The sequence below is a fragment of the Salvelinus alpinus genome, chromosome 5, assembly GCF_045679555.1.
Source record: "Salvelinus alpinus chromosome 5, SLU_Salpinus.1, whole genome shotgun sequence".
NCBI classification, from domain to species: domain Eukaryota; kingdom Metazoa; phylum Chordata; class Actinopteri; order Salmoniformes; family Salmonidae; genus Salvelinus; species Salvelinus alpinus.
In genome coordinates this window covers 6,276,068-6,301,091 of record NC_092090.1, presented here as the reverse complement: position 1 = coordinate 6,301,091, position 25,024 = coordinate 6,276,068, and the positions used below count along the sequence as shown (strand labels likewise).

General features: G+C 43.2%; 1 protein-coding gene across 1 annotated transcript in view; it reads left to right on the top strand.

Moving 5' to 3' along the window:
• The first annotated feature begins 6,500 nt into the window (after window positions 1-6,500).
• The window catches only part of galr1b (galanin receptor 1b), a 52,150-nt gene continuing 33,626 nt past the window's right edge, over window positions 6,501-25,024 (top strand). Inside the window, exons 1-2 of the mRNA XM_071400425.1 lie at window positions 6,501-7,306; window positions 23,334-23,399. Coding sequence (XP_071256526.1) covers window positions 6,632-7,306; window positions 23,334-23,399 — 741 coding nt within the window. The 5' untranslated portion in view covers window positions 6,501-6,631. The remainder of the gene's footprint in view (window positions 7,307-23,333; window positions 23,400-25,024) is intronic.

The window sequence follows — 25,024 nt, the reverse complement described above, 5'->3', positions numbered from 1 at the left end:
AAATTGCGCAAAGGAACACATATTTTTCTGTCAGTACAAGTTATTTTTTCAGTTTTAACCAAATGTGATATTTACCCATTTTGAGGGGATCAATTATATTTTGTAGTTCGGATTTGTACCAAATGATCAATCCTCCAGAGTCTCTGCCTCTATTGACAGAGCTGTGTTTCTGTGATGGCACAGTGACTTCTCTGTAGCCTGTGGGACAGTGAGTGACAACGTCAGCCTTATACCATGTCTCCTGCAGAATGATGACCTCAACATCTTTAAGATGTTTGTTGAATTCCAGTGTTAAACTCTTCAGTCCAAAGGTTGATGAGTTTAGGCCCTGAATGTTCCACATGCTAACTGATAGGATGATGAGTTTAGGCTATATATCTCTCTCTCTCTCTGTGTGTGTGTGTCTGTCTCTCTCTCTGTCTGTCTCTATGTCTATGTCTGTCTCTCTCTCTCTCTGTCTCTCTTTCTCTCTCTCTCAATTCAATTCCTCTCTCTCTCTCTCTCTCTCTGTCTGTCTCTCTCTCCGTGTTTCTATCTCTCTCTCTCTCGGTCTCTATTTCTCTCTCTCTCTCTCTGTTTGTGTCTCTCTCTCTCTCTTCCTTTCTCTTGTAAAGTCTCAAAATAACTCTCTGTGTTTGTTAAAGCCAGTAGCACTACATCATCTCTAAAAAACATTCTGTTTGTAAATCTGAAAGGGGTATTTGAAGAGTGATGATGCATTGCTGTATGAAGGAGTCAAATTGTGGGTTTCTCAGAATCTTATCCATGTGAAGATCTGAGGATGTGCATCATTTGCCCTCCCAGTTTAAGGACTGAAGTTGTCATGTTTTTAAAGGTACAGTAGAGAAGCAGGCATCAAAACCTCTAATGGAGCTCATATGTCATTTCCCCCCCAAAAAAGATTTCACTGAAGGGAACTAGTTATTTTAAAGCTTTGTTTCAAACCAAACGAAGAGATTAATTATTGATTGATTCCCTAATTGAATCCTTCTGTGTAACGATGTGCTCTGAGAGTCAAGACGCAAGTTCAGGGAGTGAGTGTTTTAATCAACAAAACACAACATTCTTTTTTTATATATTTTTATTCAACCTTTATTTAACCAGGTAGGGCCAGTTGAGAACAAGTTCTTATTTACAACTGGCCAAGATAAAGCAAAGCAGTGCGACACAAACAACAACACAGAGTTACACATGAAATAAACAAAACATACAGTCAATAACACAATAGAAAAGTCTGTGCGAATGAGGTGAGATTTGGGAGGTAAGGCAATAAATAGGCCGTAGTGGCGAAGGAATTATAATTTAGCCATTAAACACTGATAATACAAAAAGGAACCAGGAACAGAAACAATAACGCCTGGGGCAGGAACCAAAGGGGTTACATATATAGGGAAGGAACCAAAGGGGGTGACATATATAGGGAAGGAACCAAAGGGGGTGACATATATAGGGCAGGAACCAAAGGGAGGGGCATATATAGGGAAGGAACCAAAGGGGTTACATATATAGGGAAGGAACCAAAGGGGGGGACATATATAGGGAAGGAACCAAAGGGGTTACATATATAGGGAAGGAACCAAAGGGAGTGACATATATAGGGAAGGAACCAAAGGGAGTGACATATATAGGGAAGGAACCAAAGGGAGTGACATATATAGGGAAGGAACCAAAGGGGGGACATATATAGGGAAGGAACCAAAGGGAGTGACATATATAGGGAAGGAACCAAAGGGAGTGACATATATAGGGAAGGAACCAAAGGGAGTGACATATATAGGGAAGGAACCAAAGGGGGTTACATATATAGGGAAGGAACCAAAGGGGGGGACATATATAGGGAAGGAACCAAAGGGGTTACATATATAGGGCAGGAACCAAAGGGGGTGACATATATAGGGCAGGAACCAAAGGGAGGGGCATATATAGGGAAGGAACCAAAAGGGTTACATATATAGGGAAGGAACCAAAGGGGGTGACATATATAGGGAAGGAACCAAAGGGAGTGACATATATAGGGAAGGAACCAAAGGGAGTGACATATATAGGGAAGGAACCAAAGGGAGTGACATATATAGGGAAGGAACCAAAGGGGGGGACATATATAGGGAAGGAACCAAAGGGAGTGACATATATAGGGAAGGAACCAAAGGGGGTTACATATATAGGGAAGGAACCAAAGGGGGGGACATATATAGGGAAGGAACCAAAGGGGTTACATATATAGGGAAGGAACCAAAGGGGGGGACATATATAGGGAAGGAACCAAAGGGGTTACATATATAGGGAAGGAACCAAAGGGAGTGACATATATAGGGAAGGAACCAAAGGGAGTGACATATATAGGGAAGGAACCAAAGGGAGTGACATATATAGGGAAGGAACCAAAGGGAGTGACATATATAGGGAAGGAACCAAAGGGAGTGACATATATAGGGAAGGAACCAAAGGGAGTGACATATATAGGGAAGGAACCAAAGGGAGTGACATATATAGGGAAGGAACCAAAGGGGGTTACATATATAGGGAAGGAACCAAAGGGGGGGACATATATAGGGAAGGAACCAAAGGGGTTACATATATAGGGCAGGAACCAAAGGGGGTGACATATATAGGGCAGGAACCAAAGGGAGGGGCATATATAGGGAAGGAACCAAAAGGGTTACATATATAGGGAAGGAACCAAAGGGAGTGACATATATAGGGAAGGAACCAAAGGGGGTGACATATATAGGGAAGGAACCAAAGGGAGTGACATATATAGGGAAGGAACCAAAGGGAGTGACATATATAGGGAAGGAACCAAAGGTAGTGACATATATAGGGAAGGAACCAAAGGGAGTGACATATATAGGGAAGGAACCAAAGGGGGGGACATATATAGGGAAGGAACCAAAGGGAGTGACATATATAGGGAAGGAACCAAAGGGAGTGACATATATAGGGAAGGAACCAAAGGGGGTGACATATATAGGGAAGGAACCAAAGGGGGGGACATATATAGGGAAGGAACCAAAGGGAGTGACATATATAGGGAAGGAACCAAAGGGAGTGACATATATAGGGAAGGAACCAAAGGGGGTTACATATATAGGGAAGGAACCAAAGGGGGGGACATATATAGGGAAGGAACCAAAGGGGTTACATATATAGGGCAGGAACCAAAGGGAGGGGCATATATAGGGAAGGAACCAAAGGGAGGGGCATATATAGGGAAGGAACCAAAGGGAGTGACATATATAGGGAAGGAACCAAAGGGAGTGACATATATAGGGAAGGAACCAAAGGGAGGGGCATATATAGGGAAGGAACCAAAAGGGAGGGGCATATATAGGGAAGGAACCAAAGGGAGTGACATATATAGGGAAGGAACCAAAGGGGGTGACATATATAGGGAAGGAACCAAAGGGAGTGACATATATAGGGAAGGAACCAAAGGGAGTGACATATATAGGGAAGGAACCAAAGGGAGTGACATATATAGGGAAGGAACCAAAGGGGGGACATATATAGGGAAGGAACCAAAGGGAGTGACATATATAGGGAAGGAACCAAAGGGAGTGACATATATAGGGAAGGAACCAAAGGGAGTGACATATATAGGGAAGGAACCAAAGGGGGTTACATATATAGGGAAGGAACCAAAGGGGGGGACATATATAGGGAAGGAACCAAAGGGGGTGACATATATAGGGAAGGAACCAAAGGGGGTGACATATATATAGGGAAGGAACCAAAGGGGGTGACATATATATAGGGAAGGAACCAAAGGGGGTGACATATATAGGGAAGGAACCAAAGGGAGTGACATATATAGGGAAGGAACCAAAGGGAGTGACATATATAGGGAAGGAACCAAAGGGAGGGACATATATAGGGAAGGAACCAAAGGGAGGGACATATATAGGGAAGGAACCAAAGGGAGGGACATATATAGGGAAGGAACCAAAGGGAGGGACATATATAGGGAAGGAACCAAAGGGAGGGACATATATAGGGAAGGAACCAAAGGGAGGGACATATATAGGGAAGGAACCAAAGGGAGGGACATATATAGAGAAGGAACCAAAGGGAGTGACAGATATAGGGATGGAACCAAAGGGAGGGACATATATAGGGAAGGAACCAAAGGGAGTGACATATATATCTTGAAGGCAATCAGGGAGGTGATGAAGTCCAGGTGACACGCGTAACAATGGTGACTGGTGCGCGCCATAACGAGCAGCCTGGTGACCTAGAGAGACCGGAGAGGGAGCACACGTGACATGCAGGGGTTCTTAGAAGACCAAAACTATCCTAGAGGCAGTGATTTTGTTTGTGGGATATCCAACCAAATGATATTTTCGACTTGCCACATTGTATTTTATCCAAGGACTTCTCTCTGTCAAATATTCAAGATTCGAGTTAGCACAAATATTAATAAAACTTGCTATTGTCAATAAAAAAAAAGATTACAAATTAAATGACGTCAGATAATGAAATGAAACGTCATATAAACATTAAAGCCATGATTGAAATCAGAGACTGCTGCACCAAGGTTGCAGGACGAGGGACTGGTCTAAATCAGAGACTGCTGCACCAAGGTTGCAGGGCAAGGGACTGGTCTAAATCAGAGACCGCTGCAGCCGGTACCAAGGTTACAGGACGAGGGACTGGTATAAATCAGAGATCAGAGACCGCTGCAGCCGGTACCAAGGTTACAGGACGAGGGACTGGTCTAAATCAGAGACCGCTGCAGCCGGTACCAAGGTTACAGGATGAGGGACTGGTCTAAATCAGAGACCGCTGCAGCCGGTACCAAGGTTACAGGACGAGGGACTGGTCTAAATCAGAGACTGCTGCAGCCGGTACCAAGGTTACAGGACGAGGGACTGGTCTAAATCAGAGACTGCTGCAGCCGGTACCAAGGTTACAGGACGAGGGACTGGTCTAAATCAGAGACCGCTGCAGCCGGTACCAAGGTTACAGGACGAGGGACTGGTCTAAATCAGAGACCGCTGCAGCCGATACCAAGGTTACAGGACGAGGGACTGGTCTAAATCAGAGACCGCTGCAGCCGGTACCAAGGTTACAGGACGAGGGACTGGTATAAATCAGAGATCAGAGACTGCTGCAGCCAGTACCAAGGTTACAGGACGAGGGACTGGTATGAATCAGAGACCGCTGCAGCCGGTACCAAGGTTACAGGACGAGGGACTGGTCTAAATCAGAGATCAGAGACCGCTGCAGCCGGTACCAAGGTTACAGGACGAGGGACTGGTCTAAATCAGAGACCACTGCAGCCGATACCAAGGTTACAGGACGAGGGACTGGTCTAAATCAGAGACCACTGCAGCCGGTACCAAGGTTACAGGACGAGGGACTGGTATAAATCAGAGACCGCTGCAGCCGGTACCAAGGTTACAGGACGAGGGACTGGTCTAAATCAGAGACCGCTGCAGCTGGTACCAAGGTTACAGGACGAGGGACTGGTATAAATCAGAGACCGCTGCAGCTGGTACCAAGGTTACAGGACGAGGGACTGGTCTAAATCAGAGACCGCTGCAGTCGGTACCAAGGTTACAGGACGAGGGACTGGTCTAAATCAGAGATCAGAGACCGCTGCAGCCGGTACCAAGGTTACAGGACGAGGGACTGGTCTAAATCAGAGACCGCTGCAGCTGGTACCAAGGTTACAGGATGAGGGACTGGTATAAATCAGAGACTGCTGCAGCTGGTACCAAGGTTACAGGACGAGGGACTGGTCTAAATCAGAGACCGCTGCAGCCGGTACCAAGGTTACAGGACGAGGGACTGGTCTAAATCAGAGACCGCTGCAGCTGGTACCAAGGTTACAGGACGAGGTATAAATAGGTTGTTGTTTTCTTTCCAATCTTCACATCCTCACAGTTTCACTCAAACCCTTTCAGCTCCATGGTATAATGATCTCCAGACATTCTCCACAGTAGAGGTTGTCAACCTGTTGGTAACCTGTTTATAATAGCAATAATGCACCTCGTGGTTCTGTGGTATGTGGACAATATACTACGGCTAAGGGCTGTATTCAGGTGAAGTGAAGCGTAGTGCTTATGAACAGTCCTTAGCCGTGATATATCGGCCATATACCACACCCCCTCGTGTTTTATTGCTTACTTATACCATTAAGGTTTTAGTACGTTGTTTTTTTTTTTTTTTTACAGGAGAAGGAACCAGCGCAGGAAGGTCTCCATGTTCATGTGACTATAAGGAGCTCCGCGAGGTTTTGGACAGCACATGGTTTCATTTTACCGCTTCATGACTGCCTGGGTTAGCCTATACTGTATCTGTCGTAGCCAGGCTGTCGTCAGTGTGCTCCGTCGAAGACGCGCATCGGGAGACCTAGCCTTCACTTGTTGTCGGCGGAATTTCTCACAAGTGGATAAAAACGCATAACCATTTCCTTCTAAACGATGCGTAAAAGTAGCCTAAACCCAAAACATCTGGAAGTTGACACAGCGGTGTTACTGGACTGAGTGTGATATACATCGACCTGATTGTCTACCATGCGAGGCTCTGGACAGCACCACCACTTTCTCCGGAGATAGCAGCGCTGTTATTTCTTTAAACTCCTGGAACGTCTGGACGAGGACGCCGCGGCTGTGTGAGAGAGAGAACCATGCTGCTGCCAGGCAACGATACGGGCTACGTCTGGACCGAGTTATTAAACACCGGCAACCTGACGGCGGGTGCCGGTGAAGAAGACCACGGTGGTCCGGAGGCGGTGATTGTTCCGGTGATTTTTGGATGTATATTTTTCCTGGGTGTCGTCGGGAACTCTCTAGTGATGATAGTAATAGGGAAAATCAAGGCCCGGCGCAACAGAAGTACGACAAACATTTTCATCCTTAATTTAAGTATAGCGGATCTATTGTTTTTGCTATTCTGTGTCCCGTTCCAGGCGACTATATACTCTCTACCTGAGTGGATATTTGGAGCCTTTTTATGTAAATGTGTTCACTATTTGGTGATGGTGTGTATGCTGGTGAGCATCTTCACGCTTGTTGCCATGTCAGTGGACAGGTACATAGCTGTTGTACACTCCAAAAAGTCCCCCTGCATTCGCAACAGGAGGAATGCCCTCATAGGGGTCTGCGGTATATGGACGCTGTCGTTCATATTCTCAATACCAGTGGCGCAACACCAGATACTTACTGACCATCCGGACGCGCCAAACAGTTCGTTCTGCTGGGAAGCGTGGTACGCAAGAGCTTCCAAACACACCTACAAAGTCGCTATTTTAGTCATTGGCTATCTGTTGCCGTTGGGGTTGATCATATGCTGCTATGCGAAGGTAAGACAACTTTTTTTTTTCTGTAGTAGAGAAACTGTCAAACGCTTACCTTTTACGCACAGGTTAGGGTGTACATTAGTGAGGTTGGAACACTCTCCTGTATAATGGAAAATGACACAATGACACATGATGACATTTATTGGGCTGTAATGCTAATGTTTTTCATCCAAGCGCGGCAATAAATGCTGTGAGCGAGAACAAAGTGCGAATGTGCGGCACCCCTGCGCTCCGGAAAACCTGCGCGTGTGTCAGTGCTCTTTGTACCCGGCTGCGTGACAGTTTTTTACCCCGTGCGGTGTTGTGTTCAGAGGGCTAGAATTTCTGACAGTCCTTCTTTATAGTCCTTCAAGTGGTTTACTACAGACTGGGTTACCTCGAGAAATTACTTATATAGTCCTTCATATGGTTGATTCCAGGCTGAACTACTTCGACAAACTACTTTGGTTGTTATTTGTTACCGTACACATATTGTCGCTTCACCCAGAACTAAAATAGTGTCACTTAGCCCAGAACTAAAATCCTGTTGTTTAACCCAGAACTAAAATACTGTTGTTTAACCCAGAACTAAAATACTGTTGTTTAACCCAGAACTAAAATACTGTCACTCAACCCAGAACTAAAATACTGTTGTTTTTAACACAGAACTAAAATACTGTCACTTAACCCAGAACTAAAATACTGTCACTTAACCCAGAACTAAAATACTGTTGTTTTTAACACAGAACTAAAATACTGTCACTAACCCAGAACTAAAATACTGTCACTTAACCCAGAACAAAAATACTGTTGTTTTTAACCCAGAACAAAAATACTGTTGTTTTTAACCCAGAACAAAAATACTGTTGTTTTTAACCCAGAACAAAAATACTGTTGTTTTTAACCCAGAACAAAAATACTGTTGTTTTTAACCCAGAACAAAAATACTGTCTGTCTGTCTGTCTGTCTGTCTGTCTGTCTGTCTGTCTGTCTGTCTGTCTGTCTGTCTGTCTGTCTGTCTGTGTGTCTGTGTGTCTGTGTGTGTGTGTGTGTGTGTGTGTGTGTGTGTGTTAGTGGGTGTGGTGGTAAGTGAGTGAGTGAGTGAGTGTTGGTGTGTGGGAGTTGTGTGTGTGTGTCAGTGTCTGTCTGTCTGTCTGTCTGTCTGTCTGTCTGTCTGTCTGTCTGTCTGTCTGTCTGTCTGTCTGTCTGTCTGTCTGTCTGTCTGTCTGTCTGTCTGTCTGTCTGTCTGTCTGTCTGTCTGTCTGTCTGTCTGTCTGTCTGTCTGTCTGTCTGTCTGTCTGTCTGTCTGTCTGTCTGTCTGTCTGTCTGTCTGTCTGTCTGTCTGTCTGTCTGTGTGTGTGTGTGTGTGAGTGAGTGAGTGAGTGTGTGTGTGTGTGTGTGTGTGTGTGTGTGTGTGTGTGTGTGTGTGTGTGTGTGAGTAGGCGTGATAGGAAGGTACACATAGCCATAAAACACACGTTTTTCCAGCAGCAGACTATGATCGATAATGTCAAAAGCCGTCCAACAAAACAGCCCCCTTTTCATCATCAATTTAACTCAGCCAATCATCAGTCAAACAGGGCTGAAATGTGACTGGTAGCAGGAATATATAAATACTTCTGGTAATATACTCATGGTAATAAATACATGTAAACATGAATGAAAAGTGACTGGCAGCAGGAATATATAAATACTTCTGGTAATATACTCATGGTAATAAATACATGTAAACAGGGATGAAAAGTGACTGGTAGCAGGAATATATAAATACTTCTGGTAATATACTCATGGTAATAAATACATGTAAACAGGGATGAAAAGTGACTGGCAGCAGGAATATATAAATACTTCTGGTAATATACTCATGGTAATATATACATGTAAACAGGGCTGAAAAGTGACTGGTAGCAGAAATATATAAATACTTCTGGTAATATACTCATGGTAATATATACATGTAAACAGGGATGAAAGGTGACTGGCAGCAGGAATATACACTGAATGTACAAAACATTAGGAACACCTTCCAAAATATTGTGTTGCTCCCCAATTTCTGCCTCAGAACAGCCTCAATTCGTCAGGTCATGGACTCTACAAGGTGTCGAAAGCGTTCCACAGGGATGCTGGCCCATGTTGACTCCAATGCTTCCCACAGTTGTGTCAAATTGGCTGGATGTCCTTTGGGTGGCGAACCAATCTTGATACTCACAGGGTAACTGTTGAGTTTCAAAAAACCCAGCGGTGTTGCCGTTCTTGACACACTCAAACCTGGCACCTACTACCATACTTTATTTATTTATTATGGATCCCCATCCTGAGGTCCGGCAAAATTAAGGCAGTTATACAATTGTCAAAATATTACAATATATTCATGACAGAATTCCCAACACACTGAGTGTGCGACCTCAGGCCCATACTCCACTACCACATATCTACAACGCAAAATCCATTTGTACTTGTGTGTGTGTATGTTATCATGTGTTTCTACATTGTGTCTGTGCCCATGTTTTTATATATTTATTTTATTTTATTTCACCTTTATTTAACCAGGTGGGCCAGTTGAGAACAAGTTCTCATTTACAACTGTGACCTGGCCAAGATAAAGCAAAGCAGTGCGACACAAACAACAGCACAGAGTTACACATGGAATAAACAAACGTACAGTCAATAACACAATATAAAAATCTATATACAGTGTGTGCAAATGTAGTAAGATTAGAGAGGAAAGGCAATAAATAGGCCGTAGTGGTGAAATAATTACAATTTAGCAAATTAACACTGGAGTGATGGATGTGCAGATGATGATGTGCAAGTAGAGATACTGGGGTGCAAAGGAGCATAAAAATAAATAACAATATGGGGATGAGGTAGTTGGGTGGGCTATTTACAGATGGGCTGTGTACAGGTGCAATGATTATTTTACACAGACAGCTCGGTACATTCATTTTGTCAACACCTCTTACAAAAACATGTAATGAGGAAGTCAATCTCTCCTCCACTTTGAGCCATGAGAGATTGACATGCATATCATTAATGTTAGCTCTCTGGGTACTTATAAGGGCCAGCCGTGCTGCCTTGTTCTGAGCCAACTGCAGTTTTCCTAAGTCCCTCTTTGTGGCACCTGACCACACGACTGAACAGTAGTCCAGGTGTGACAAAACCAGGGCCTGTAGGACCTGCCTTGTTGATAGTGTTGTTAAGAAGGTAGAAACTAGGGCCTGTAGGACCTGTCTTGTTGATAGTGTTGTTAAGAAGGCAGAGCAGAGCTTTATTATGGACAGACTTCTCCCCATTTTAGCTACTGCTGTATCAATATGTTTTGACCATGACAGTTTATAATCCAGGGTTACTCCAAGCAGTTTAGTCATCTCAACTTGCTCAATTTCCACATTATTTATTACGAGATGTAGTTGAGGTTTAGGGTTTAATGCTTTTAGTTTTAGAAATATTTAGGGCTAACTTTTTCCTTGCCACCCACTCTGAAACTAACTGAGTGTTTGTTGAGTGTTGCAGTCATTTCAGTCGCTGTAGTAGCTGACGTGTATAGTGTTGAGTCATCCACATACATAGAAACTCTGGCTTTACTCAAAGTCAGTGGCATGTCGTTAGTAAAAATTGAAAAAAGTCAAGGGGCCTAAACAGCTGCCTTGGGGAATTCCTGATTCTAACTGGATTATATTTGATAGGCTTCCATTAAAGAACACCCTCTGTGTTCTGTTAGACGGGTAACTCTTTATCCACATTATAGCAGGGGGTGTAAAGCCATAACACATTTGTTTTTCCAGCAGCAGACTATGATCGATAATGTCAAAAGCTGCACTGAAGTCTAACAAGACAGCCCCCACAATCCTTTTATCATCAATTTCTCTCAGCCAATCATCAGTCATTTGTGTAAGTGCCGTGCTTGTTGAGTGTCCTTCCCTATATGCGTACTGAAAGTCTGTCGTCAACTTGTTTACTGTGAAATAGCATTGTATCTGGTCAAACACAATTTTTCCGCAGAAGTTTACTAAGGGTTGGTAACAGACTGATTGGTCGGCTATTTGAGCCAGTAAAGGGGGCTTTACTGTTCTTGGGTAGCGGAATGACTTTAGCTTCCCTCCAGGCTTGAGGGCACACAGAACCCCACATAGAAAATATAAACTAGAACAACCCCCCAGTCACGTCCTGACCATAGAAAGCTTTTATTTTCTATGGTAGAATAGGTCAGGGCGTGACTGGGGGGTTGTTCTAGTTTATATTTTCTATGTGGAGTTCTAGGTTGTTTTTTCTATGTTGGGGTTTTTGGTATGATTCCCAATTAGAGGCAGCTGGTTATCGTTGTCTCTAATTGGGGATCATTACTTAAGTAGCATTTTTCTCCAACCTGTGATTTATAGGATATTTTTTATGTTTAGTTGCCTGTTAACACTGCATTGTCGTCACGGTTCGTTTATTCTTTATTGTTTGTTTTTTTTCTTCAAAGTTTCACTTTCTGTAATAAAATATGTGGAACTCTACGTACGCTGTGCCTTGGTCCGACCGTCATTATTACGAACAGCATGACACACGCTTCGGCTTAAATTGGCTTAAATTAGGCCTAGTGGGCTTAAATTGAAGATGTGGCAAATAGTTGTGGCAATACCGTCCGCCATTATCCTCAGTCATTTTCCATCCAGATTGTCAGACCCCGGTGGCTTGTCATTGTTGATAAACAACAATACATTTTTTCACACTGACTTTACGGAATTTCTTCCACACTAACTTTGCGGAATTCGAAAGTACAATTCTTGTCTTTTATAATTTGTTCAGATATACTTGGATGTGTAGTGTCAGCGTTTGTTGCTGGCATGTCATCCCTAAGTTCCCTAAGTTTGTTTATCTTGCCAATGAAAAAAAATCATTAATTGTGTTGGCAATATCAGTGGGTTTTGTGATAAATGAGCCATCTGACTCAATGAATGATGAAGCCCAGTTGGCTTTTTTCCCAAAACTTTTCATGTAAGGTGATTTATCATTCTTTATATTATTTATCTTTGTTTCATAGTATAGTGTATAAGCGGTCATACAAGTAGTTTTGTAGTGATTCATATGTTGATGATGTAAAGAATATGTGTTGTTCTGTGGTGTGTAATGAGGAGCAACCAGACACAGCATTTGACACATTTATGAAATTGCTTATTCCAGTTACTAATAAGCACACAGCCATTAAGAAAATGACTGGAAAAACGGTTAAATCCCCTTGGATTGATGAGGAAGTGAAAAAATGGTATGGTTGAGAGGGATGAGGCAAAATGTCACGGCATTCATCGGAAGAAGAAGAGGAATCGTCAGACCAAAATGCAGCGGGGTACGTGTTCATCTTTATCCGCGTAACTGACTGAACACTGAATACTAAATAACAAAAAGAATAGCGTGAAAACAGTCCTGCAAGGTGCAACCAACACTAAACAGAAAATAACCACCCACAACTAACAGTGGGAAAACAGGCTACCTAAGTATGGTTCTCAATCAGAGACAACGAAAGACAGCTGTCCCTGATTAAGAACCATACCCGGCCAAAACAAAGAAATACAAAACCTAGACATACAAACATAGAATGCCCACCCACATCACACCCTAACCAAACAAAAAATAGAAACATACAAAGCAATCTACGGTCAGGGGGCGTGACACAAAAGGTACGGCAAATAAGTCTGGCAGCCCAACTGATTGGTCAACGTACTGCAAATTAAGAAATCATGTGACTAAACAAAATAAAAAATAAACTATATTAGGCCCAGCCTTTGGAACTGTGGTTTTCCTAGATATGGCGACTATATTGTGATCAATACATCCTATGGATCTGGATACCGCTTCAAAGCACATATCTGCAGCGTTAGTAAAGATGTGATCAATACATGTTGATGATTTAATTCCTGTGCTGTTTGTAAATACCCTGGTAGGTTGACTGACCACCTGAACCAGGTTGCAGGCACCGGTTACAGTTTGACGTTTTTGTCCTGAGTGGACAGGTTGATGAGAGCCAGTCAGTATTTAAATCACCCAGAAAATATACTTCTCTGTTGATATCACATACATTATCAAGCATTTCACACATATTATCCAGATACTGACTGTTAGCACTTAGTGATCTATAGCAGCTTCCCACCAGAATGGGCTTTAGGTGAGGCAGATGAACCTGTAGCCATATTACTTCAACAGTATTTAACATTAGATCGTCTCTAAGCTTTACAGGAATGTGGTTCTGAATATAGACCACAACACTGCCAACGAGGGCGTTTCTGTCTTTTCTGTAAATGTTATAACCCATTTATTGCTACCACTGTATCATCAAAGGTATTATCTAAGCGAGTTTCAGAGATATTCAGAATATGAATGTCGTCTGTTACAAGTTATTGGCTTCATGGACTTTGTTTCTCAGGCGGCATATGTTAATGTGGGATATTTTTAGCACTTTTCTGGGTTGCTTGATTGCTTTCCCTGCTTTACTGGGAAGCTTATCGGAAGTAGACTTGATAATGCAGGGTGAGCTGCACAGTGGTCTTCCTATAGGACACACCGTCTCAGTGTTAACAGTGGTCTTCCTACTAGGACACACCACCTCAGTGTTAACAGTGGTCTTCCTACTAGGACACACCACCTCAGTGTTAACAGTGCTCTTCCTACTAGGGCACACCTCCTCAGTGTTAAGTGGTCTTTCTACTAGGACACACCGTCTCAGTGTTAACAGTGGTCTTCCTACTAGGACACACCACCTCAGTGTTAACAGTGGTCTTCCTCCTAGGACACACCACCTCAGTGTTAACAGTGGTCTTCCTACTAGGGCACACCACCTCAGTGTTGACAGTGGTCTTCCTACTAGGACACACCACCTCAGTGTTAACAGTGGTCTTCCTACTAGGACACACCACCTCAGTGTTAACAGTGGTCTTCCTACTAGGACACACCACCTCAGTGTTAACAGTGGTCTTCCTACTGGGACACACCACCTCAGTGTTAACAGTGGTCTTCCTACTAGGACACACCACCTCAGTGTTAACAGTGGTCTTCCTACTAGGACACACCACCTCAGTGTTAACAGTGATCTTCCTACTAGGACACACCACCTCAGTGTTAACAGTGGTCTTCCTACTAGGACACACCACCTCAGTGTTAACAGTGATCTTCCTACTAGGACACACCACCTCAGTGTTAACAGTGGACTTCCTACTAGGACACACCACCTCAGTGTTAACAGTATAACTCTGGTTCATAGGTTCATGAATACTGCATACAATAGCTGTAGGATTAACAAAGGTATTCAGGGCAATTAGAGGGACATAAATTAGGTTACATACATTGTGTCTGCCAACGCTCCCAGGATAATGTACATTTGATGCAGCATTATGACTACTCATTGTCACAATGGGAGGGATTATCTGAGCTGGTCTTGTGTCAGTGATAAGTCATTGTTTCAACGCAGCCTTGAAATGCGTGGACAGAGTCCAGGAGCCAAGATGATTTGGATGGACTCATTCCTGTAGAGTATCTTCTGTTTCCAGAAGGTGTCAAAGTTATCTATAAAAGTGACTCCAGCAGAGCTACAGTCTTTTAGCCAGATGTTTAATGCCAGCAGTCTGCTGAATCTTTCACACCTGCGGCCCAACGATGGTACCGGACCTGAAATTATTGGCCGATTTTTGGAGGCTTTTAATGTTAAAATCAGTTCTTTAAAATCAATTTTCAGATGTTCCGAGCTAGCCCTCCTGATGTCGTTTGACCCCACATGGACTACGACAGCATCAGCTCCCGGCATCTGTGGTAGAACAGTCAAAAACAGCCTTGTGATGTCCTGTACTCGTGCTCCTGGGTAGAACAGTAGGAAGCAGCCTTGTTATGTCCTGTACTCGTGCTCCTGGGTAGAACAGTAGGAAGCAGCCTTGTGATGTCCTGTACTCGTGCTCCTGGGTAGAACAGTAGGAAGCAGCCTTGTGATGTCCTGTACTCGTGCTCCTGGGTAGAACAGTAGGAAGCAGCCTTGTGATGTCCTGTACTCGTGCTCCTGGGTAGAACAGTAGGAAGCAGCCTTGTGATGTCCTGTACTCGTGCTCCTGGGTAGAACAGTAGGACGCAGCCTTGTGATGTCCTGTACTCGTGCTCCTGGGTAGAACAGTAGGAAGCAGCCTTGTGATGTCCTGTACTCGTGCTCCTGGGTAGAACAGTAGGAAGCAGCCTTGTGATGTCCTGTACTCATGCTCCTGGGTAGAACAGTAGGAAGCAGCCTTGTGATGTCCTGTACTCGTGCTCCTGGGTAGAACAGTAGGAAGCAGCCTTATGTCCTGTACTCGTGCTCCTGGGTAGAACAGTAGGAAGCAGCCTTGTGATGTCCTGTACTCGTGCTCCTGGGTAGAACAGTAGGAAGCAGTCTTGTGATGTCCTGTACTCGTGCTCCTGGGTAGAGCAGTCGGAAGCAGCCTTGTGATGTCCTGTACTCGTACGTCTGGGTAGCACAGGGTTTATGCCTTGAGAACCAAGATGTTTCTCACCATAGAGCTGCGTATGATGACAGTTGGCGATGTTAAATGGGCCGGTCTCTCAGGCAGCCTCACGGTCTGATGAGGCTGGGAGCTCCGGAGGATCTGAACCCGAGGTAGATGCCACCTGAGAGGGAGACAGAACAGAGGATGAAGACGCAGGCACCTCTGGATCTGATCTTGAATGGGAAGCCACCAAGGAAGGCGGCCTTGGAACCTCTGGATCTGATCTTGAATGAGAAGCCACCAAGGAAGGCGGCCTTGGAACCTCTTGATCCAGGGCGGCAAAGCTGTTTCTGGTCGGTGTCAGGTCCGGGCTCAACATCTCCAAGTAGACCCCCGTTGCCAGAGGACGCTGTCTTCGAACTTCCACGGCGAGTGACGTATCTCCATGGCTGGTTGGTTGGGTCGAGAACCGCTCCGTTCTCCAGGGAAGAGGGAGACCCCTTCGGGGATGGAACCCTGCTGGGCACCGGCCAGTCGGCTGTGGGGAGCCAACACGGCGGCGAGACTTCCACCAGACCAGAGCGGCGTCCGGCTACTGGGGTGGAAGAAAACGAAAACAGTAGGCGGACGTTGATTCTCCAGTAGCTTGTGTAGGTTTGCTACTTGCTGTGAGTAGCCACTTCCCCCTCTGCGGAACCTGGATGGATCCCTGGACCGACAGCAGCGCTCGCAGGGAACTAAGCCCAACAGAACCACAGGATCCAAAATAAAAATACAAGTATATAGAAACACTGTCAGCTTTACAAAAACAATCAACCCCGAAGTCTCTCGTTCAGCTTTCGGCGTTCAACAGCGTTCGACAACAAACATACGGCACTTAAAACTTTTGTCTGGCCCATTTACCCTCTGAATGGCACACAATCCTCAAGTCTTAAAAAAATCATTATTTAACCTGTCTTCTCCCCGTCATTTACACTGATTGAAGTGGATTTAACAGGTGACATCAATAAGGGATCATAACTTTTACCTGGTCAGTCTGTGTCATGGAAAGAGCACGTATTCCTAATGTTTCGTACGCTCAGTGTATAAATACTGATGGTAATATATACATGTACACAGGAGTACTAGTGACCAGTAGCAGGATACATAGATAGATACTAATAGTAATGGCAATCAGCTCTCAATGAACAGCAGTATATCGGAAGCAATACATCTAATCAGTAATCATTTTAGCAGCAGCGTAGGTGTGAGGGGGAGAAGCAGTTGTTGGCCATTTAACAGTCTTATGGCTAGGAGATAGAAGTTCTCCAAGTCCTCTATTCTCCAAGTCCTCTATTCTCCAAGTCCTCTATTCTCCAAGTCCTCTGTTCTTCAAGTCCTCTATTCTCCAAGTCCTCTATTCTCCAAGTCCTCTATTCTCCAAGTCCTCTATTCTCCAAGTCCTCTATACTCCAAGTCCTCTATTCTCCAAGTCCTCTATTCTCCAAGTCCTCTATTCCCCAAGTCCTCTATTCTCCAAGTCCTCTATTCTCCATGTCCTCTATTCTCCAAGTCCTCTATTCTCCAAGTCCTCTATTCTCCAAGTCCTCTATACTCCAAGTCCTCTATTCTCCAAGTCCTCTATTCCCCAAGTCCTCTATTCTCCAAGTCCTCTATTCTCCATGTCCTCTATTCTCCAAGTCCTCTATTCTCCAAGTCCTCTATTCTCCAAGTCCTCTATACTCCAAGTCCTCTATTCTCCAAGTCCTCTATTCTCCAAGTCCTCTATACTCCAAGTCCTCTATACTCCAAGTCCTCTATTCTCCAAGTCCTCTATTATCCAAGTCCTCTATTATCCAAGTCCTCTATTCTCCAAGTCCTCTATTCTCCAAGTCCTCTATTCATTCTGCAAGACATCTTTACCAGTGGAATAGTTTCAGCCTGAATTTGTAAAATGTTTAAATGGAACATATTTATAGCTCAGGGGACTGTGACATTTCCTCATTAGTGTTGCTAGAGGTCCTCTTTCTGGTTTGTATCTGAAATATTTTGATGGATTATTTCACTGTGTATTTATTCCACTGTGTATTTATTCCACTGTGTATTTATTCCACTGTGTATTTATTCCACTGTGTATTTATTCCACTGTGTATTTATTCCACTGTGTATTCATTCCACTGTGTATTTATTCCACTGTGTATTTATTCCACTGTGTATTTATTCCACTGTGTATTCATTCCACTGTATTTATTCCACTGTGTATTCATTCCACTGTGTATTTATTCTACTGTGTATTTATTCCACTGTGTATTTATTCCACTGTGTATTTATTCCACTGTGTATTTATTCCACTGTGTATTTATTCCACTGTGTATATATTCCACTGTGTATTCATTCCACTGTGTATTCATTCCACTGTGTATTTATTCCACTGTGTATTTATTCCACTGTGTATTTATTCCACTGTGTATTTATTCCACTGTGTATTTATTCCACTGTGTATTTATTCCACTGTGTATTTATTCCACTGTATATTTATTCCACTGTGTATTTATTCCACTGTGTATTCATTCCACTGTGTATTCATTCCACTGTGTATTTATTCCACTGTGTATTTATTCCACTGTGTATTTATTCCACTGTGTATCCATTCCACTGTGTATTTATTCCACTGTGTATTTATTCCACTGTGTATTCACTCCACTGTGTATTTATTCCACTGTGTATTTATTCCACTGTGTATTCATTCCACTGTGTATTTATTCCACTGTGTATTTATTTCACTGTGTATTTATTCCACTGTGTATTTATTCCACTGTGTATTTATTCCACTGTGTATTCATTCCACTGTGTATTTATTCCACTGTGTATATATTCCACTGTGTATTTATTCCACTGTGTATTTATTCCACTGTGTATTTATTCCACTGTGTATTTATTCCACTGTGTATTCATTCCACTGTGTATTTATTCCACTGTGTATTTATTCCACTGTGTATTTATTCCACTGTGTATTTATTCCACTGTGTATTTATCCCACTGTGTATTTATTCCACTGTGTATTCATTCCACTGTGTATTTTTTCCACTGTGTATTCATTCCACTGTGTATTTTTTCCACTGTGTATTTATTCCTCATGTCCCTATTTCCATGTATTTTTCATCTTCAGCTCTGCGTTGTTGGACAAGGACCCGCCAGTCAGCATTTCACTGTTATTCTACACGTGTTGTTTACCAAGCAAGTGGCGAATAACGTTAGATTGGATTTGTCCTCTGTATATCCTCTCTTCTTGCTCATTCTGGGTCTGCGGTCCCAAATGACACTCTATTTACTTTATAGTGCACTACTATGAGAAAGGCCTATTGGGCTCTGGTCAAAAGTAGTGCACTATGTAGGGAATAGGGTTCCATAGGGCTCTGGTCAAAAGTAGTGCACTATGTAGGGAATAGGATTCCATAGGGCTCTGATCAAAAGTAGTGCACTATATAGGGAATAGGGTTCCATAGGGCTCTGGTCAAAAGTAGTGCACTATATAGGGAATAGGGTTCCATTTGGAATGCATTCTGGGTAAAACATTTAAAGCACAGTCGGCGCACCAATTCATCCCAAGAGGTGTTCGATGGGGTTGAGGTCAGGATTCTTTGCAGGCCAGTCAAGTTCTTCCACACCAATCTTGACAACCCGTTTTTTGCATGGATCTCGGCTTTGTGCACGGTGGCAATGTCATGCTGAAACAGGAAAGGGCCTTCCCCCAAACTGTTGCCACAAAGTTGGAAGCACAGAATGGTCTAGAATGTAATTGTACGCTGTAGCGTTAAGATTTCCCTTCACTGTAACTAAAGGAATCCGAACCATGAAAAACAGCCCCGCCAAACTTTACGGTTGGTATGCATCGGGGCAGGTAGCGTTCTCCTGGCATCTGCCAAACCCAGATTCGTCCGTCAGACTGGCAGATGGTGAAGCGTGATTCATCCCTCCAGAGAACATTATTCTCCCACTCTACAGTCTTAAGCATTATGCTTTTCTCCTCCAACCTAGAATAGATGTTTGATAAGATGTCATTTCAGACAAACACACTCTGTATTTCATTTCTGACCCATTTCATGTTCCTCTGAGATGGGCTTTTAACCCCTAGCCTGGTCCCAGATTCTGCTGTCTTGCCAAATGCTGAGGCTTCCTGGAGTGCTACTAAGCTAGCTGATGGGCGGGTGCTTGTGTGTCAATACCCATGTACACATAGAGCACTAATGGGACATAGAGCAGTGATGGGACATAGAGCAGTGATGGGACATAGAGCAGTGATGGGACATAGAGCAGTGATGTGACATAGAACAGTGATGGGACATAGAACAGTGACGGGACATAGAGCAGTGATGGGACAGAGAGCAGTGATGGGACATAGAGCAGTGATGGGACATAGAGCAGTGATGGGACATAGAGCAGTGATGGGACATAGAGCAGTGATGGGACATAGAGCAGTGACGGGACATAGAGCACTAATGGGACATAGAGCAGTGATGGGACATAGAGCAGTGATGGGACATAGAGCAGTGATGGGACATAGAGCAGTGATGGGACATAGAGCAGTGATGGGACATAGAGCAGTGATGGGACATAGAGCAGTGATGGGACATAGAGCAGTGATGGGACATAGAACACTGACGGGACATAGAGCAGTGATGGGACATAGAGCAGTGATGGGACATAGAGCAGTGATGGGACATAGAACACTGACGGGACATAGAGCAGTGATGGGACATAGAGCAGTGATGGGACATAGAACACTGACGGGACATAGAGCAGTGATGGGACATAGAGCAGTGATGGGACATAGAGCAGTGATGGGACATAGAGCAGTGATGGGACATAGAGCAGTGACGGGACATAGAGCAGTGATGGGACATAGAACACTGACGGGACATGTGTACATGAGGAATGTTGACGACGTCATCCCGAGACCGTGTATGTTACGGTAACGGATTAGACAGGGATGTGCTGTTTGTTACGGTAACGGATTAGACAGGGATGTGCTGTATGTTACGGTAACGGATTAGACAGGGATGTGCTGTTTGTTACGGTAACGGATTAGACAGGGATGTGCTGTTTGTTACGGTAACGGATTAGACAGGGATGTGCTGTTTGTTACGGTAACGGATTAGACAGGGATGTGCTGTTTGTTACGGTAACGGATTAGACAGGGATGTGCTGTATGTTACGGTAACGGATTAGACAGGGATGTGCTGTATGTTACGGTAACGGATTAGACAGGGATGTGCTGTTTGTTACGGTAACGGATTAGACAGGGATGTGCTGTATGTTACGGTAACGGATTAGACAGGGATGTGCTGTTTGTTACGGTAACGGATTAGACAGGGATGTGCTGTTTGTTACGGTAACGGATTAGACAGGGATGTGCTGTATGTTACGGTAACGGATTAGACAGGGATGTGCTGTTTGTTACGGTAACGGATTAGACAGGGATGTGCTGTTTGTTACGGTAACGGATTAGACAGGGATGTGCTGTTTGTTACGGTAACGGATTAGACAGGGATGTGCTGTTTGTTACGGTAACGGATTAGACAGGGATGTGCTGTATGTTACGGTAACGGATTAGACAGGGATGTGCTGTATGTTACGGTAACGGATTAGACAGGGATGTGCTGTATGTTACGGTAACGGATTAGACAGGGATGTGCTGTATGTTACGGTAACGGATTAGACAGGGATGTGCTGTATGTTACGGTAACGGATTAGACAGGGATGTGCTGTTTGTTACGGTAACGGATTAGACAGGGATGTGCTGTATGTTACGGTAACGGATTAGACAGGGATGTGCTGTATGTTACGGTAACGGATTAGACAGGGATGTGCTGTTTGTTACGGTAACGGATTAGACAGGGATGTGCTGTTTGTTACGGTAACGGATTAGACAGGGATGTGCTGTTTGTTACGGTAACGGATTAGACAGGGATGTGCTGTATGTTACGGTAACGGATTAGACAGGGATGTGCTGTTTGTTACGGTAACGGATTAGACAGGGATGTGCTGTTTGTTACGGTAACGGATTAGACAGGGATGTGCTGTATGTTACGGTAACGGATTAGACAGGGATGTGCTGTTTGTTACGGTAACGGATTAGACAGGGATGTGCTGTTTGTTACGGTAACGGATTAGACAGGGATGTGCTGTATGTTACGGTAACGGATTAGACAGGGATGTGCTGTTTGTTACGGTAACGGATTAGACAGGGATGTGCTGTTTGTTACGGTAACGGATTAGACAGGGATGTGCTGTATGTTACGGTAACGGATTAGACAGGGATGTGCTGTTTGTTACGGTAACGGATTAGACAGGGATGTGCTGTTTGTTACGGTAACGGATTAGACAGGGATGTGCTGTATGTTACGGTAACGGATTAGACAGGGATGTGCTGTTTGTTACGGTAACGGATTAGACAGGGATGTGCTGTATGTTACGGTAACGGATTAGACAGGGATGTGCTGTATGTTACGGTAACGGATTAGACAGGGATGTGCTGTTTGTTACGGTAACGGATTAGACAGGGATGTGCTGTTTGTTACGGTAACGGATTAGACAGGGATGTGCTGTTTGTTACGGTAACGGATTAGACAGGGATGTGCTGTATGTTACGGTAACGGATTAGACGGGGATGTGCTGTTTGTTACGGTAACGGATTAGACAGGGATGTGCTGTTTGTTACGGTAACGGATTAGACAGGGATGTGGTGTTATTACGGCCGACTGACTGACCACGAGGAAGGACCTCTAGTTCATCTTCACATTTGATCTGTTATGATGCTAAATGGCTAAATGGCTAAATTGTAATTATTTTTGCCACCGTGGCCTATTTATTGCCTTACCTCTCTTATCTTACCTCATTTGCACACATTGTATATAGATTTTTTTTGGTCTATTGTGTTATTGACTGTACGTTTGTTTATTCCATGTGTAACTCTGTGTTGTTGTTTTTGTCGCACTGCTATGCTTCATCTTGGCCAGGTCGCAGTTATAAATGACAACTTGTTCTCCACTAGCCTACGTGGTTAAATAAAGGTGAAATAAAATAAAATAAATAAAAATGAAACGTTTATACATTCAACCGCATAACCGCTAACTGTTTATTACAATTTCATTATTAAAATTTATTTTAGTTTATTACAATTTATTTTAGTTTATTACAATTTATTTTAATTTATTACAACTTATTTTAATTTATTACAACTTATTTTAATTTATTACAATTTATTTTAGTTTATTACAATTTATTTTAGTTTATTACAATTTATTTTAGTTTATTACAATTTATTTTAGTTTATTACAACTTATTTTAATTTATTACAATTTATTTTAGTTTATTACAATTTATTTTAATTTATTACAATTTATTTTAGTTTATTACAATTTATTTTAGTTTATTACAACTTATTTTAATTTATTACAATTTATTTTAGTTTATTACAATTTATTTTAGTTTATTACAATTTATTTTAGTTTATTACAATTTATTTTAATTTATTACAATTTATTTTTAATTTATTACGATTTCGAGTATAAAGAGAACTGAATGTGTTCCGCCTGGTATGTTCACGATGTGTTTCCTTTCCCCCTCAGGTGTTATTCCATCTCCATAAGAAGATGAAGAATATGTCCAAGAAATCTGACCGATCAAAAAGAAAGGTAGGCATGTTTCTCTACTGATACACCTGTGACTCCAACGTTACACCTGTTTCTCTGTTGATACACCTGTGACTCCAACGTAACACCTGTTTCTCTACTGATACACCTGTGACTCCAACGTTACACCTGTTTCTCTACTGATACACCTGTGACTCCAACGTAACACCTGTTTCTCTACTGATACACCTGTGACTCCAACGTTACACCTGTTTCTCTATTGATACACCTGTGACTCCAACGTAACACCTGTTTCTCTGTTGTTACACCTGTGACTCCAACGTAACACCTGTTTCTCTGTTGTTACACCTGTGACTCCAACGTAACACCTGTTTCTCTACTGATACACCTGTGACTCCAACGTTACACCTGTTTCTCTACTGTTACACCTGTGACTCCAACGTAACACCTGTTTCTCAATTGTTACACCTGTGACTCCAACATAACACCTGTTTCTCTATTGTTACACCTGTGACTCCAACGTAACACCTGTTTCTCTGTTGATACACCTGTGACTCCAACGTAACTTTCAGTGTAGATTGTGTGTAATCGAGGCTTAAATATTGTCCTCTTCTGAATGAGCTTGATACCAATGTTAACGTTCTCCGTTTTGTGGTGATCGGTACGAACGAACTCGCGTTTGGAAGAAGCTTTTTAGTTTACCTTTATATTTACATGCACTTCTTGTAAGTGACACGTTCTGGCGTAAGAGCATCTGCTAACTGACTAACAAGTTAAATGCACCTTCTACAATATTAAGCGTTTGGACATTTGCGACCAAAATATGAATTATATTGACCTCACCTCATTGGCAGATAAAAGCTAGGCTCTCTTCCTCAAACACCAACACAGATACACACACACACACACACACACACACACACACACACACACACACACACACACACACACACACACACACACACACACACACACACACACACACACACACACACACACACACACACACACACACACACACACACACACACACACAGAAACACACACACACACACACACACACACACACACACACACACACACACACACACACACACACACACACACACACACACACACACACACACACACACACACACACACACAAACACACAAACACCAACACAGAGGACACAGAGGTTGGCTGACACAGATACACACACACACACACACACACACACACACACACACACACACACACACACACACACACACACACACACACACACACACACACACACACACACACACACACACAAACACCAACACAGAGGACACAGAGGTTGGCTGACACATATACACACACACACACTGTTTGGGACAAGTTCATGTTTTACCTCCAACCAACTGTTGGTAGTACTGACTACTGACTGTTGGTAATACTGACTACTGACTGTTGGTAATACTGACTGCTGACTGTTGGTAATACTGACTACTGACTGTTGGTAATACTGACTACTGACTGTTGGTAATACTGACTACTGACTGTTGGTAATACCGACTACTGACTGTTGGTAATACTGACTGTTGGTAATACTGACTACAGACTGTTGGTAATACTGACTACTGACTGTTGGTAATACCGACTACTGACTGTTGGTAATACTGACTACTGACTGTTGGTAATA